This window comes from Oncorhynchus kisutch, linkage group LG30 (assembly GCF_002021735.2).
Source record: "Oncorhynchus kisutch isolate 150728-3 linkage group LG30, Okis_V2, whole genome shotgun sequence".
In the NCBI taxonomy this organism is placed as follows: domain Eukaryota; kingdom Metazoa; phylum Chordata; class Actinopteri; order Salmoniformes; family Salmonidae; genus Oncorhynchus; species Oncorhynchus kisutch.
The window spans coordinates 37,227,219-37,242,110 of NC_034203.2; the positions used below are offsets into that span (position 1 = coordinate 37,227,219).

Sequence of the window (14,892 nt, forward strand, 5' to 3'; positions counted from 1 at the left end):
CAATACATTAATATATATAATATATATATATAATCGATAATATATCATCCAGGACTTTAGCTTCGTCAATAGGAGAGAGAGACACAATGGCTGCTCCAAACTGTTGCGCAAGCAAAACTCTGGGGACACCCAGCTATACACTGACGCGATGTGATCTTTCTCGCTAATTTTTCAAAATAAAAGCCTGAAACTATGTCTAAAGACTGTTCACAACATGGGGAAGCCATGGAAAAAGGAATCTGGTTGATATCCCTTTAAATGGAGGGAAGGCATTCAATGGAACATGGAGCTTTCAAAATAGAGGCCACTTCCCGGTTGAATTTTCCTCAGGTTTTAGCCTGCAATATGGGTTCCGTTATACTCACAGACAATATTTTGACAGTTTTGGAAACTTTAGTGTTTTCTGTCCTAATCTGACAATTATATGCATATTCTAGATATTGGGCCTGAGAAATAGGCAGTTAAATTTGCATACGTTTTTCCTCCAAAAATCAAAATACTGCCCCCTTCACTCAACAGGTTAACTAAATCAGAGGACCGCCCATGAGCACAGTTAGGACCTGGCGCCATGAGACAGCTTTTTCTGCTCTTCTGAATATAACCCCCACCTTGAGAATTTCTCAACAGACCATGTTGTTCTCAATTACGAGAGGACAAAGGTTGCAGACCAGCTTACCTCGATAACGAGAGGGCCAAGGTTTGAGACCAGACTGCTGAATCTTTTAACCATTCCACGTGGTTAAACTCTTAGACTATCGATACCGACAGAATAAGAACAAGTCTTTGATATTAATTACTAGTCTGCACCTAGGAATTCGGTATCATTGAACGGGAAGATCGACAACGCCAAAACATCTAATCTATAACGACCTGAATGAATGTCACTCTGAACTATCCATTCTAACCACAACACACACAGAGAGAGAGAGAGAGAGAGAGAGAGAGAGAGAGAGAGAGAGAGAGAGAGGTCGGACACTCTCCAACAGAACAAACTTTTCAACAGAGATCCCGACGACACACTGAGCGGAAATATATATATTGATTGCAATTGTTCCTGAATGAGTGAGCGTTCATGTGCAAAGGATTAGCATTTCAATTGTTATAATCATCAACTCTGTAGTGACTTCTCAGCTGACCCCCACTCCCCTTTTGTCTAACAAGCCGCAATGCCTATTTAGCCCACTAGGGTACATTCCCCTATCATTTCTTGTAACCACATTTACTTTGTTTGTTTGTGTGTGCACTTCTGTGATTGTTTAGTTAGTTAATAAATAAATGATTTAAGACAATTGATGTATGGATGACTCATAGTGAAGACTGGGTTCGTGCAGATAACAAACCATTTACAACGTTTGGAATGAGACTAACGTAAAATAAATAAGTCATTAATCAGAAGACTAATTGATCAGATATTAAAATATCTGAAAAGTTATATTAGGAAAATTATAAGTTTGTAATCTGAATATTTTCCTTTCCCCCTGACTTCCTAGTTAATTCCATTTGCCTGATTAGTTAATCACGAAATGCTAATTACAGAGAATCTTTGATAAAAACTAAAACTTTTCAGTTAATGATAGTAAAAACACCACACCTCTCATTGTGTAGTGTCCTCTACAGTTACTACATCCACCCACTGGTGACCTGGTTTATGGTTTATTGTCCTCCACAGTTACTATACGATATTTTCTCTGTCTGTCTGCTTCATCAGTTAGTATCTGTCATTGTGCTGTCCCAAAAAAATTAACCTTTATTTAACTAGGCAAGTCAGTTAAACCACTTTGGGATAGGCGGGACGCAAATGTCTCAACTGGCCAATTGCCAGGGAAAATGCAGAGCGCCAGATTCAAATAAAATACTATACAATTCGAACTTTCATTAATCACACATGTAAGATACTCAATTAAAGCTACACTCGTGAATCCAGCCAACATGCCAGATTTTAAAAATGCTTTTCGGCGAAAGCATAAGAAGCTATTATCTGATAGCCTGCACCATCTGCACCAGCAGTAAACAAAGGAGTTAGCATATTTCAACCCTACAGGCGCTACACAAAACGCTGAAATAAAATATAAAACATGAATTACCTTTGACAAGCTTCTTTTGTTGGCACTCCAATATGTCCCATAAATATCAAAATTGGTCCTTTTGTTCGATTAATTCCATCCATATATATCCAAAATGTCCATTTATAAAGCACATTTGATCCAGAAAAAAACAGCTTACAAAAAACGCAACGTCACTACAAAATATTTCAAACGTTGCCTATAAACGTTGCCAAAATATTTCAAACTACTTTTGTAATACAAATTTTGCTATTTTTAAACGTTAATAATCGATCAAATTGTAGACGGGTCTTTCTGTGTTCAATACAGGAATGAAAACAAACCAGCGCTGCTTTTCACGTCTTGCACAACTCACAAAAGTGTCCCCAGTTCCTAGTTGGCCTACTTATTCATTGCACAAAGGAATAACCTCAACCAAATTCCAAAGACTGGTGAAATCCAGGGGAAGTGGTAGGAACTGTAAACAGGTTCCTATGAAATATCCCTTGGCAAAGACAACCCAGGGAACGGAGAGGGCTAAAAAAAATACTAATCTGAACAGTTAGTCCTCGGGATTTTGCCTGCTACATAAGTTCTGATATACTCACAGACATGATTCAACAGTTTTAGAAACTTCAGAGTGTTTTCTATCCAAATCTATGAATAATATGCATATCTTATATTCTTGGCATGAGTAGCAGGAAGTTGAAATTGGGCACGCTATTTATCCAAAAGTGAAAATTCTGCCCCCTAGCCCCAAGAGGTTTTAAGAACAAATTCTTATTTGTAATGACGGCCTAAACCGGCCAAACCTGGACGATGCTGGGCCAATTGTGCGCCGCCCTATGGGACTCCCAATCACGGCCGGTTGTGATACAGCCTGGATTCAAACCAGGGATGTCTGTAGTGACACCTCAAGCACTGAGATGCAGTGTCTTAGACCGCTGTGGCACTCAGGAGCCCCCCTCATACCACACAAGATGAATACACAAAAGAAGTGAGAATTCTTAGTAAAATATACATTATTTATTATAGATATAAAATGTAACAGTAACTGTTAAATATAACAGATGTGATCAATGATCTGATCATACACAAGACCTTTATGAATAAAAGGGTTAAAACGTGATTTCTGATGCTCATACAACAAGATTATACCATTAAACTCTGCCAACACAGATGATTTCATATACAAATAGGTTATGTAAAATAATAAACAGAGGTTCCAGCCCTGAATGCTGATTGGCTGACAGCTGTAGTATGTCAGACCATATACTATCGGTATGACAATAAATAATATGTTTACTGCTCTACTTATGTTTGTAACCAGTTTATAATAGCAATAAGGCTCCTCAGGGGTTTGTCATATGTGGCCAATATACAATGTCTCAGGGCTGTGTCCAGGTGCTCCGCGTTGTGTATATCCTTCATTTATTATACTTTTCAGCAGAGAGAAATGTCTGATAAAATTCAGGTAGTTGGATAAACTTAGAGATAGCAGGGTTCCAGCATGTTTGCATTCTCCTCCGTCATTGAAGATAGCAACACAAACTCTTCGTCCTGTGTACCCTTGTGATGACAACTATTCCTATGACCTTTTCTTGTTCAATTGTTCCGCTCTCTCCCTGTAGAGAAGAAATAAAATTATGTCATCCATTTCTTATACCATCATTTTACCTAATATCCTTATGATAAACCGTACACACACTGTCAGTATAATTCAATTCCATGGAACCAAATCATTTTATCCTGAATAAATATGAATGATTTCTTACCTCAGCTTGCGAACAGCTTTCATAACCCAGCCCTTGGTGGGATCCATACATGGGAATCTCCCTCTGACAGTGTGGAAACTGGAAGAGAACATGTTGAAGAGACAACATCAGTCAATCATCAGTGCTTTATAGGCTTACATCTCTATAATATCACAATGCAATATCACATCGCAAATGAATCAATGCAACTAACAACCAAGTTATCAAGTTATCAAATTGTTTTACTTCTGTTGTAAAGTTATTTTATACTTAATGATATACTTAAATTGAAGAAATACTACATGTGTTACAATTAACGTAATCATTTTACTTGCAATTTGTCCCAGTTCTACTGTTAGGCCTTCCAGAGTCACTCACATGATAGCATCAATGTTGCACCCGTCTTTCACTGTCTGTATGGAAAAGCCAAGGATGAGACGAATGTCCATCCTACCCTGGGAGTAACTCGTACAACAGCCTCTAGGAAAACCTATTGAGCAAAAAGACAAGAAACTTTATCTTGTATAGCAATTAAAAAACACCATTTGCAAAAAACAAAGAGGCAGGCAGACAGACAGACGGACTGAGACAAAACGTTCACATCCAATATTGACCTTGTTTAGCTGCAGAAACCTCGGCAGCAAACAGCCCCACAGCCAGGAGCACGAGCAGCACAATAACAGGGGCTCTGATCAGGGCCATCTCTTCTTCAGTGGTGCTGTGATGTGATGAGCTGCTGTCTTCAGACAAAGAGCTTCAGTGGCTGTGTGAGGTCCTATTCCTCACCAGAGCCATATATATACTCCTGGTGCAGGTAGAGGCTTATTCTCTGAGAGGGAGAAATGGGCTTTCCTACCCACGCCTTAAAACCAAAGTTCCACAGCAGAATTTCCCCATCACATTCCCCAATGAACAAAAAAGGGAAACAAGATTCTTGAACAGAACAAGAGGGAGGATGTTTGAACAGCTTTTACGTGTATATTTATATACAGCATTTATTCTGAGCTGATTGAAATGCATGACAATATTAGTGTACCTAAATTATTGTACCTTTGTTGAAGTCTCCTGGGTTAAGGAATACATTTTGGGATTATGTTAAGTGAGTTTGTGTTTTATATTATATCTCAGTATTTCATTATTCTGGTGCTGGGGACCCAAAGGGTTTAGTTTTGCCCCAAACGCTACACACCTGATTCCACTAATTACCTCATCATCAAAACCCTGCTCAGACGACGGATGCATCAACCAATGGTTGTGTGGGATGTCATCGACCGTGCTGTCAAGCACCAGATTGCTAATAGAACATTAGAACATACCTAAAATACCTATCCAGGCATTGTAAGATCTAGCATGCATCAGCAATTCCTTATATTACCTATCCAGGCATTGTAAGATCTAGCATGCATCAGCAACGCCTAGGCAGAGTAACACTCCCAATGTTTAGTGGAATCAGGTGTCTCGTGCTACGGCAATAACAGAAAAGTGCACACCTTTTGGGTCCCCATTAAGAAACACCGTTCTATCCTATGATCCCATATGAACTAGTTATAAATACAGTGTAGGGTGAATTACATGCCAACCACTGTACCTCAATTGAACAATATATCAATTCTACAGTATATTGTCCTTTAACCCTCATAACCAAAGGATGTGGGGATGTGTCAATCACATAAAAACCTTTGTATTTTGATTCAGACAGAGAATAACTGTGGTCTCAAATGAATAGCCTGTTTATGCACCCATTCATCAATCTAAGTGACAGTAAATACAATCCCCATCAAAATACGTCAGTTTAAATTAGAGATATCAGATTTTTGAATGAGCTGCTTCTCAATCCACCACATCCACATATGCAGTGAAAGATGTCAGACCATGAGAATTCCCCAAAATCTGTCTTCTCACAAAAACGTCTGTAGCGTCTGAATGGTTCTCCAGATCTCTGTTTTGATCTCCGTCCCCCACAAGTAACACTGATGTGTCAACTTCTGTCTGTAGTGTCTGAACCGTTTGGACTAGAAACTAATACTCCACTAATACCACACTGACTCTCACCAACACGATGGTGTTCTCCGTTTTTCTCTACGAGCCCCACAAGTGTCACGGGACTCGTCTGAAGGTCCCAACACAAATGAATAGACGTGGAGGTAGTTTTGTGCCACCAAAAACATGGGGATAAATATGTATCCCAAAAAACCTAAATATTTCCTGAGTTCTCTTATATGTCCTAGATATAGGACAGAAGCTTTTAGAGGTTTTAACATCTTTGCTGTGGTTATGTGTGTATGTGTAACCATGTACCCACATCAGTGAAACCACCACAGATCATATCATAGAACATACTGTATGTACAGTTATCAGATGTATCAGTTGGTCTAGGAGGAAACACAGTGCATTGTGCGCCACACAGAGGAGGCTGATGGAAGGAGCTATAGGAGGACGGGCTCATTCTAATGGCCAAAATGGAATTGATGAAATGGTCCCAAACACATCAAACACATGGAAACAACGTGTTTGACTCTTTTCCATTGATTCCATTCCAGCCATTACAATGAGCCTGTCCTCCTAAAGCCCCTCTCACCAGCCTCCTCTAGCGCCACAGTGATAAAGTCTATTGAGTCAAACCATGGAACTGCCCCTGTTTATGTCCTATGAAGCTGTGAAAGGGCACATTTGGGGTGGTGGTATTTTTTAAATTTAAATGTGATGAGTTAGATATCAACCAAACCAGAGAATCACCACAGAACCAGTAAAGAACTTTAATTTCACCACAGGGTGTTGCACTGAGGATGAGCAAGAACTTTTCTTACAAGACGTATTACAACTATGATGACATAGGCAGAGTGACTCCACCTCAAGTGTAGTATTTGGCGAAAGGCTTGGCATACGCATACTCAAGCTCACTGGCTATCATTCTGGCAAATGAGAAATAAGTGCACTCAGGCTATCCGGAAGGCCAAAGGTAGTTACTTTAAGGAGCAGTACTCTCTCTGTGGGTCTAACCCCAAAAAGTTCTGGAAAATGGTTCAAGACAAGGAGAATAAACCCTCCTCCTCCCAGCTGCCCATGTCCCTTAATATTGATAATGTGGCTGTTACTGACAAGAAGCACATGGCTGAGCTCTATAATCACCACTTCATTAAGTCAGGATTCCTCAATTTAATTCTCAATTTACTTCAACAACATAGCTCAGGCAGTAGGAAGCTCTCTCATCCATTTATATGCAGATGATACAGTCTTATACTCAGCTGGCCCCTCCCCGGATTTTGTGCAAAATGCTCTACAACAAAGCTTTCTTAGTGTCCAACAAGCTTTCTCTACCCTTAACCTTGTTCTGAACACCTCCAAAACAAAGGTCTTGTTTGGTAAGGGGAATGCCCTTCTTCCCACAGGTGTTATTACTACCTCTGAGGGTTTAGAGCTGGAGGTAGTCACCTCATACAAGCACTTGGGAGTATGGCTAGACTGTGCACTGTCCTTCTCTCAGCGCATATCAAAGCTGCAGGCTAAGGTTAAATCTAGACTTGGTTTCCTGTATTGTAATCGCTCCTCTTTTACCTCAGCTGCCAAACTAACCCTGATTCAGATGACCATCCTACCCATGCTAGATTACGGAGACATAATTTATAGATCGGCAGGTAAGGGTGCTCTCGAGCAACTAGACGTTCTTAACCATTCGGCCATCAGATTTGCCACCAATGCTCCTTATAGGACACATCACTGCACTTTATACTCCTCTGTAAACTGGTCATCTCTATATACACGTCGCAAGACCCACTGGTTGATGCTTATTAATTAAACCCTCTTAGGCCTCACTCCCCCCTATCTGAGATATCTACTGCAGCCCTCATCCTCCACATACAACACCCGTTCTGCCAGTCACATTCTGTTAAATGTCCCCAAAGCACACACATCCCTGGGTCGCTCCTCTTTTCAGTTCGCTGCAGCTAGCGACTGGAACGAGCTGCAACAAACACTCAAACTGGACTGATTTATCTCCATCTCTTCATTCAAAGTCTCAATCATGGACACTCTTACTGAGAGTTGTGGCTGCTTTGTGTGATGTTTTGTTGTCTCTACCTTCTTGCCCTTTGTGCTGTTGACTGTGACCAATAATGTTTGCACCATGTTTTGTGCTGCTGCCATGTTGTGTTGCTGCCATGTTGTGTTGCTACCATGCTGTGTTGTCATGTGTTGCTGCCTTGCTATGTTGTTGTCTTAGGTCTCTCTTTATGTAGTGTTGTGTTGTTTCTCTTGTTGTTGGTGTGATTTGTCCTATATTTATATTGTATTTATTTTATTTCTTTAATCCCAGGCCACCGTCCCAGGAGGCCTTTTGGTAGTCCGTCATTGAAAATAACTGAATTGCCTAGTTAAATAAAGGTTAAATAAATTACAGTTGGATTTTCTAAAGTTTGACAGGTTCTGCTGCCCTCTAGTTGCTAGAGTGAGACTTACAATAGATAGGATTGGGAACATCAGAGCCCTGTACTAAGAATCAGGTTTGAGGAGTTTGCGAGGTAACTTTGTTCAACTGTGAGTTCAAATCCTTAAAAGAAGAAGTTATTAAGAACCTGGTTCAAGGAGAACCCCTTTGGGTTCCATGTACAACCCTTTCCACAGAGGGTTCAACATGGAACCCAAAATGGATCTATGTGGAAATAATAAAAGGGTTCTCCCCGGAACCAAAAAGGGTCTCCTACGGGGACAGCCGATGAGCCATTTTGGAACCAATGTTTCTAAGAGGGTACTTACCCATCTAACTGCCTGTCAGATTGATTTAAGTGGGAAACACATCATGATCTACATCACACCTGGTCAATGAACAGCCCCCCTCCCCCCAAACCTCAAACCCCTGGCGGTTAGAGAGAGAGAGAGAGATAGGGCAGGGGAAGGAGGAGAGAGAGGCAGAGAGAGGGGGGAGAGAGAGAGAGGGGAGAGAGGGAGAGGGAGAGGGAGGAAGAAAGAGAGAGAGATTGAGAGAGAGAGGGAGTAGAGTTAGGGACACAGGGGGGAGAGAAAGAGAGACGGTTAGGGGGGTGAGAGCAGGGAGAGAAAGAGAGGGAGGAAGAGTGGGAGAGAGGGAAAAGGAGGTAGAGAGAGGGAAGGAGAGAGATGGTGATAGGGATGAAGAGAGAGAGAGGAAGAGAGCATTTCCATCAGCATGTTTGGCTGCATGTCTGTTATGGTTGAGTTGACACACCGGGTCAATAACAGTTGTAATTCGTTTTTTTTCATGTTTCTGAATTGATTTTGTGATTTCCATCTCAAATCAAATCAAATCAAATTTTATTTGTCACATACACATGGTTAGCAGATGTTAATGCGAGTGTAGCGAAATGCTTGTGCTTCTAGTTCCGACAATGCAGTAATACCAACAAGTAATCTAACTAACAATTCCAAAACTACTGTCTTATACACAGTGTAAGGGGATAAAGAATATGTACATAAGGATATATGAATGAGTGATGGTACAGAGCAGCATAGGCAAGATACAGTAGATGGTATCGAGTACAGTATATACATATGAGATGAATATGTAAACAAAGTGGCATAGTTAAAGTGGCTAGTGATACATGTATTACATAAGGATACAGTCGATGATATAGAGTTGTCACGCCCTGGTCTAAGTATTTTGTGTTTTTCTTCATGTATTGGGTCAGGCCAGGGTGTGGTATGGAGTTTTTGCATTGTGGTGTGTTTTGTCTTGGGGTTTTGGTGTGTATGTACTTGGGATTGTAGCTAGTGGGGTTATCTAGCAAAGTCTATGGCTGTCTGGAGTGGTTCTCAATCAGAGGCAGGTGCTTATCGTTGTCTCTGATTGGGAACCATATTTAGGCAGCCATATTCTTTGAGTTTGTCGTGGGTGATTGTCCTTAGTGTCTTTGTTCCTGTCTCTATGTTAGTTTACACTAGTATAGGCTGTTTTGGTTTAAAGTGGCTAAAGTGGCTGTTTTTGTTTAAAGTGGCTAGTGATATATTTACTCTACATCTCTATCTGAGATGCAGAGTACATGGTGTTTTCATACCTCAGACGTTTGATATTCCTATTTAATTGTCCAATGGACTTGGCCTAACAAATATATTTGGTTTAGCACATATGAAGATAACTATGTATTTACTTCCTGTAAATTGACCAATATATTAATACTAGCTGCACCCAGCCCTGTGGCAGTAAATCATTGCATCAGATTTTGCTATTCAATGCAATTGTCACGTCTGCTCCCGCTCCCCCTCCCTGGCGCTCGAAGGCACCAGGCTCCCCAGCATTACGCACTCCTGCCACCGTCAGTACGCACACCTGCCTTTCCCCATCATGTGCATCAGTGTATTATTGGACTCACCTGGACTCACCTGTTTATTACCTCCCCTATATTTGTCAGTTCCCCATCTCTGTTCCCGACTGCATTGTTTGTCGTCTGTCCATATATTTCCCGGGGCTGAGGCTGTTGCTTGTTCCTTGTCTGTTCCTATTAAATGTTGACTCCCGGTCGCTACTTCTCATCTCCAGCGTCGGCTCTTACAGCATTTGAATATTTCATGACTGTAACAACAGAATAATAACTGAATTATATGAATGAAATCACAACAACAAAGCATAAATACATGCTACTAATAATATATTGTCAACTTCCCATCTATTTGAAACATTTAGATTTCTTTATCACTGTTCATGTGTTGAGCTATTGAATTCTCACAAGAAAATAATTTGGTTAAAAATGCAGAATGAGAACTTCCAGAACTGGAATTTCACTGCTTTGGTAGCAGAGACAACAGTGTGTGTTGTGACACAGTTTGGATTTTGGGAATTTAACACTGATTGATGACTCAGTGCTGATGTCACTGGTTCCTCTTGGTTGTGCTACCTTAATAGATGATTATGAACAGCTCTTGTAAATAGTAATATATCTGAGTGTTTTGAATGAATATGCATTTGTCACAACATCAACTCTTTCCTAAAACCTCAAAAGGAACAAGAAGAAACAGTTGTATGAAACTCCTGTTGTTAGCCAGGTAGAAGTTATTGTACATGGTATACAACCATCAAGGCCGGGTCTATGTAGATTTCAATGTAATCCAAAAATAACAACTTGGAGCTTAAACACCATAGACATACAAAGTGAATATACTGTATGTCATCTCTACAAGGCCTTTGGAATAGGAGTGTTTTTTAAGAAACATTGTGAGAGTGATTCACCCTCTGCTGACCTCTCATGGTGTAGTGTCACCACGGTTACTACATCCACCCACTGGTGACCTCTCATGGTGTAGTGTCCTCTACAGTTACTACATCCACCCACTGGTGACCTCTCATGGTGTAGTGTCCTCTACAGTTACTTCATCCACCCACTGGTGACCTCTCATGGTGTAGTGTCCTCTACAGTTACTACATCAGTCCACTGGTGACCTCTCATGATGTAGTGTCCTCTACAGTTACTACATCCACCCACTGGTGACCTCTCATGGTATAGTGTCCTCTACAGTTACTTCATCAGTCCACTGGTTACCTCTCATGATGTAGTGTCCTCTACAGTTACTACATCAGTCCACTGGTGACCTCTCATGGTGTAGTGTCCTCTACAGTTACTACATCAGTCCACTGCTGACATCTCATGGTGTCGTGTCCTCTACAGTTACTACATCAGTCCACTGCTGACATCTCATGATGTAGTGTCCTCTACAGTTACTACATCCACCCACTGGTGACCTCTCATGATGTAGTGTCCTCCACAGTTACTACATCCACCCACTGGTGACCTCTCATGGTGTAGTGTCCTCCACAGTTACTACATCCACCCACTGGTGACCTCTCATGATGTAGTGTCCTCCACAGTTACTACATCCACCCACTGGTGACCTCTCATGATGTTGTCTCCTCCACAGTTACTATTTAATATCTTGTCTCTGTCTGCTTCATCAGTTAGTATCTGTCATTGTGCTGTCCAAGGTTCATCTTCCATTCACCACTCATACCACACAAGATGAACACACAAAACAAGTGAGAATTCTTAGGAAAATATATTTATTATAGACATAAAAAATTAAAGTAACAGTTTAAAGCAACAGATGTGATCAATGATATGATCATACACAATACTTTTATGAATAGAATGTTACAACGTGTACCATTTCTGATGCCCATAAAACGAGATCAAACCATTAAACTCTGCAATGACAAAGCCTATTTCATACACAAACAGGTTATAGTAAAATATATGACATTTATTATAGACATAAATTGTAACAGTGACAAAAAGTAACAAATGTTTTCATGAAAAAAAGTTTAAACATTTAGTTTCCTGTCTTACAACGAGATCTTAACCTTATTGCTCATGAAGTGTTATATTATAACTAATTTTTTTTTATTTGCTAAATATATTCATATAAAATCAGCCCAGAAAATATAGGACTAAGAAGTTATAGGTAGATGGATAGCAGATGAAACAGGATGGGATATACACTATATACACTGGGTATTAACATGTTCAGCTCCTGACTGTTACTGCTCCTCTGTATCCAGAACCCATCATCGGATTAGGACTGTGATTTACTGATGTGAACCGCCTTGTCCCTGAAATAGATTAGAAAAATTAATATTATTTTCTGTTGTTAAGGCCACTCTTATATTTCAATATCTCCAATTTAGAGGTGTATCTGTTGTAAAATCTGAAACAGGTTCAATGTGCCTACATTCAGGAGTACCATCTTTGTTTGTACCATTCATAATAAACAACTATATTCTAAATCCCTTTTAATATTCAAGTATAAATAGTATAACAGTTGTAATGTTATTTATGAGAGTCATTCTTACCTCAGTTGGTTGACATGTTGGATCACCGAGCTCTGGGAAGGGTCTGCACACACAGCTTTCCCATTTTTAGTGTGGAATCTAGAAGAGACACATACAAAACCTATAGTCTATATTCAACACATATTCAACACTTTTTACCCATATTTCTATTCAACTATAATTACACTATAATGTATTTTTTGCTGTAAAGAATCCTGAACCTCAATTCAAAAATAACTAATCAAAGATACTCACATGATGGCAGGGATTCTGCAGATTTCAGTCGTGGTCTGTAGGGTATATCCTACGATAATTGCAAAAGGTATTTCCCTACCAGTATAACTTTGACAGCAGAATCTTCTACGACGTGCTGTAAAAAATGAACAAATAAACAATTAAAGAGGACTCTTGATGAAGACTAAATATTACTCTAATTGTCCAACAGTTTAGTTCAGTGTTCCAGTAATAACACAGACAGACGGACCAAGACACAACTTTCACTGCAGAATATTGACCTTGTTTAGCTGCAGAAGCTTCAGTAGTGAACAGCCCCACAGCCAGGAGCACGAGCAGCACAATAACAGGGGCTCTGATCTGGGCCATCTCTTCTTCTGTGGTGCTGTGGTTAGTGATGTGATGAGCTGCTGTCTTGTCTTCAGACAGAAAGCTTCAGTGGCTGTGTGAGGTCCTACTCCTCACCAGAGCCATATATATACTCCTGGTGCAGGTGGAAACATTCTCTGAGAGGTGAAATGGGCTTTCCTACCCACACCTTAAAACCAAAGTTCCACAGCAGAATTTCCCCACCACTTTCGCCAATGAGCAACAAAAAGGAACAAGATTCTTCAACAGAACAAGAGGGAGAATGTTTTGGGCCCAATCTTTACTTGCTTTTTCATGATCGGCAATCATAGTATTAAGTAATAGTATTAAGTACTAAATATTTAAATGAAGAATTTGTGTTGATACTCTTTATATTTGGCCTTGTGTTTTAGAGTATTGTACTGCTGAAAGGTGAATTTGTCTCCCAGTGTCTGTTGGAAAGCAGACTAGACCAGGTTATTTTATAACGCTTCCTATTCAAGAAGTAAAGTTCATTTCTTTGAAGCATCTTTTGCAGTTTTACTTTGGTACCTTCTTGCAAACTGGATGCATGTTTGGAATATTTTTATTCTGTACAGGCTTCCTTCTTTTCATTCTGTCATGTAGGTTATGTCACGCCTGCTCCCGCTCCCCCTCTCTGGCACTCGAGGGCGCCAGGCGGTCCATCATTACGCACACCTGTCACCATCGTTACGTGCGTCAGCACTTCATGGGACTAACCTGGACTCTATTAACTTATTGACTGTCTCCCCTATATCTGTCACTTCCTCAGTTTCTTCCCCTTTCAGCATTGATGTGATTGTGTTCCTCTTGTCCAGACGCTGGCCTTGTTTTGTTTCATGTCCATTACTGATTAAATATTCACTCCCTGTACTTGCTTCCCGTCTCCCAGCGTCTGTCCTTACAGGTTAGTATTGTGGAGTAACTACAATGTTGATCCATCCTCAGTTTTCTTCTTTCACAGCCATTATTCAACTATTATTCACTATTGGCCTCATGGTGAAATCCCTGAGTGGTTTCCGTCCTCTCCGGAAACTGAGTTAGGAAGGACGCCTGTATCTCTGTGGTGACTGGGTGTATTGATACCACATCCAAAGTGTAATTAAAAACTTCACCATGCTCAAAGGGATATTCAATGTCTGCTTTTTATTTTATTTTGACCCATCCAGCAATAGGAGCTCTTCTTTGGGAGGCATTGGAAAACCTCCCTGGTCTTTGTAGTTGAATCTGTGTTTGAAAGTCACAATTCAACTGAGGGGCCTTAAGCATAATTGTATGTGTGGGGTACAGAGATGAGGTTGTCATTCAAAAATCATGTTGATCACTATTATTGCACACAGAGCGAGTCCATGCAACTTATTTTGTGAGTTGTTAAGCACAAACGTACTCCTGATCTTATTAAGGCTGGCCATAACAAAGGGGTTGAATACTTATTGACTCCTTTTCTATTCATTTGTTGAAAAAAAATCTGAAAACACAATTACACTTTGCCATTTTGGGGTATTGTGTGTAGGGCAGTGACACAAGATATCAATTTGATCCATTTTAAATGCAGGTTGTAACACAACAAAATGTGGTTAAAAATCAAGGGGGGTAGTTACTTTCTGAAGACACTGTACTTTCCATGTATCTAAGCTTACTGTAATAAGAGCTAATGATATGAAACATGAACTTCTGAATTGCAGGAATCCTTTGAGTTCCATAT

The 14,892-nt window shown here is 40.2% G+C and overlaps 2 protein-coding genes across 2 annotated transcripts; both read right to left on the reverse strand.

The window, feature by feature from the left end:
• Positions 1 to 3,049: 3,049 nt before the first annotated feature.
• LOC116358559 (C-C motif chemokine 20-like) lies at positions 3,050 to 4,677 on the reverse strand. The gene is made up of 4 exons (XM_031809715.1): positions 4,411 to 4,677; positions 4,175 to 4,286; positions 3,818 to 3,895; positions 3,050 to 3,667 (listed from the first exon to the last, which is right to left on the reverse strand). The coding sequence occupies exons 1-4, from the start codon at positions 4,496 to 4,498 to the stop codon at positions 3,631 to 3,633; spliced, it is 315 nt and encodes a 104-aa protein (XP_031665575.1). The 5' UTR covers positions 4,499 to 4,677; the 3' UTR covers positions 3,050 to 3,630.
• Positions 4,678 to 11,799: 7,122 nt separating this feature from the next.
• On the reverse strand, positions 11,800 to 13,269 carry LOC109885582 (C-C motif chemokine 4). The gene is made up of 4 exons (XM_020477418.2): positions 13,100 to 13,269; positions 12,840 to 12,954; positions 12,606 to 12,683; positions 11,800 to 12,365 (listed from the first exon to the last, which is right to left on the reverse strand). Exons 1-4 carry the CDS (start codon positions 13,185 to 13,187, stop codon positions 12,329 to 12,331), a joined length of 318 nt encoding a protein of 105 aa, XP_020333007.2. The 5' UTR covers positions 13,188 to 13,269; the 3' UTR covers positions 11,800 to 12,328.
• Between the last annotated feature and the right edge of the window lie 1,623 nt (positions 13,270 to 14,892).

Excerpts from the sequence above, each read along its gene's own strand:
- LOC116358559 (XM_031809715.1), bottom strand. The coding sequence starts at position 4,498 with ATGGCCCTGATCAGAGCCCCTGTTATTGTGCTGCTCGTGCTCCTGGCT. Across the intron at positions 4,287-4,410 it reads GGTTTCTGCAGCTAAACAAG|GTTTTCCTAGAGGCTGTTGT; the intron begins GTCAATATTGGA and ends TTTGCTCAATAG. Across the intron at positions 3,668-3,817 it reads AAAGCTGTTCGCAAGCTGAG|GGAGAGAGCGGAACAATTGA; the intron begins GTAAGAAATCAT and ends TCTTCTCTACAG.
- LOC109885582 (XM_020477418.2), bottom strand. The coding sequence starts at position 13,187 with ATGGCCCAGATCAGAGCCCCTGTTATTGTGCTGCTCGTGCTCCTGGCT. Across the intron at positions 12,955-13,099 it reads AGCTTCTGCAGCTAAACAAG|CACGTCGTAGAAGATTCTGC; the intron begins GTCAATATTCTG and ends CATTTTTTACAG. Across the intron at positions 12,366-12,605 it reads CAACATGTCAACCAACTGAG|GGACAAGGCGGTTCACATCA; the intron begins GTAAGAATGACT and ends AATCTATTTCAG.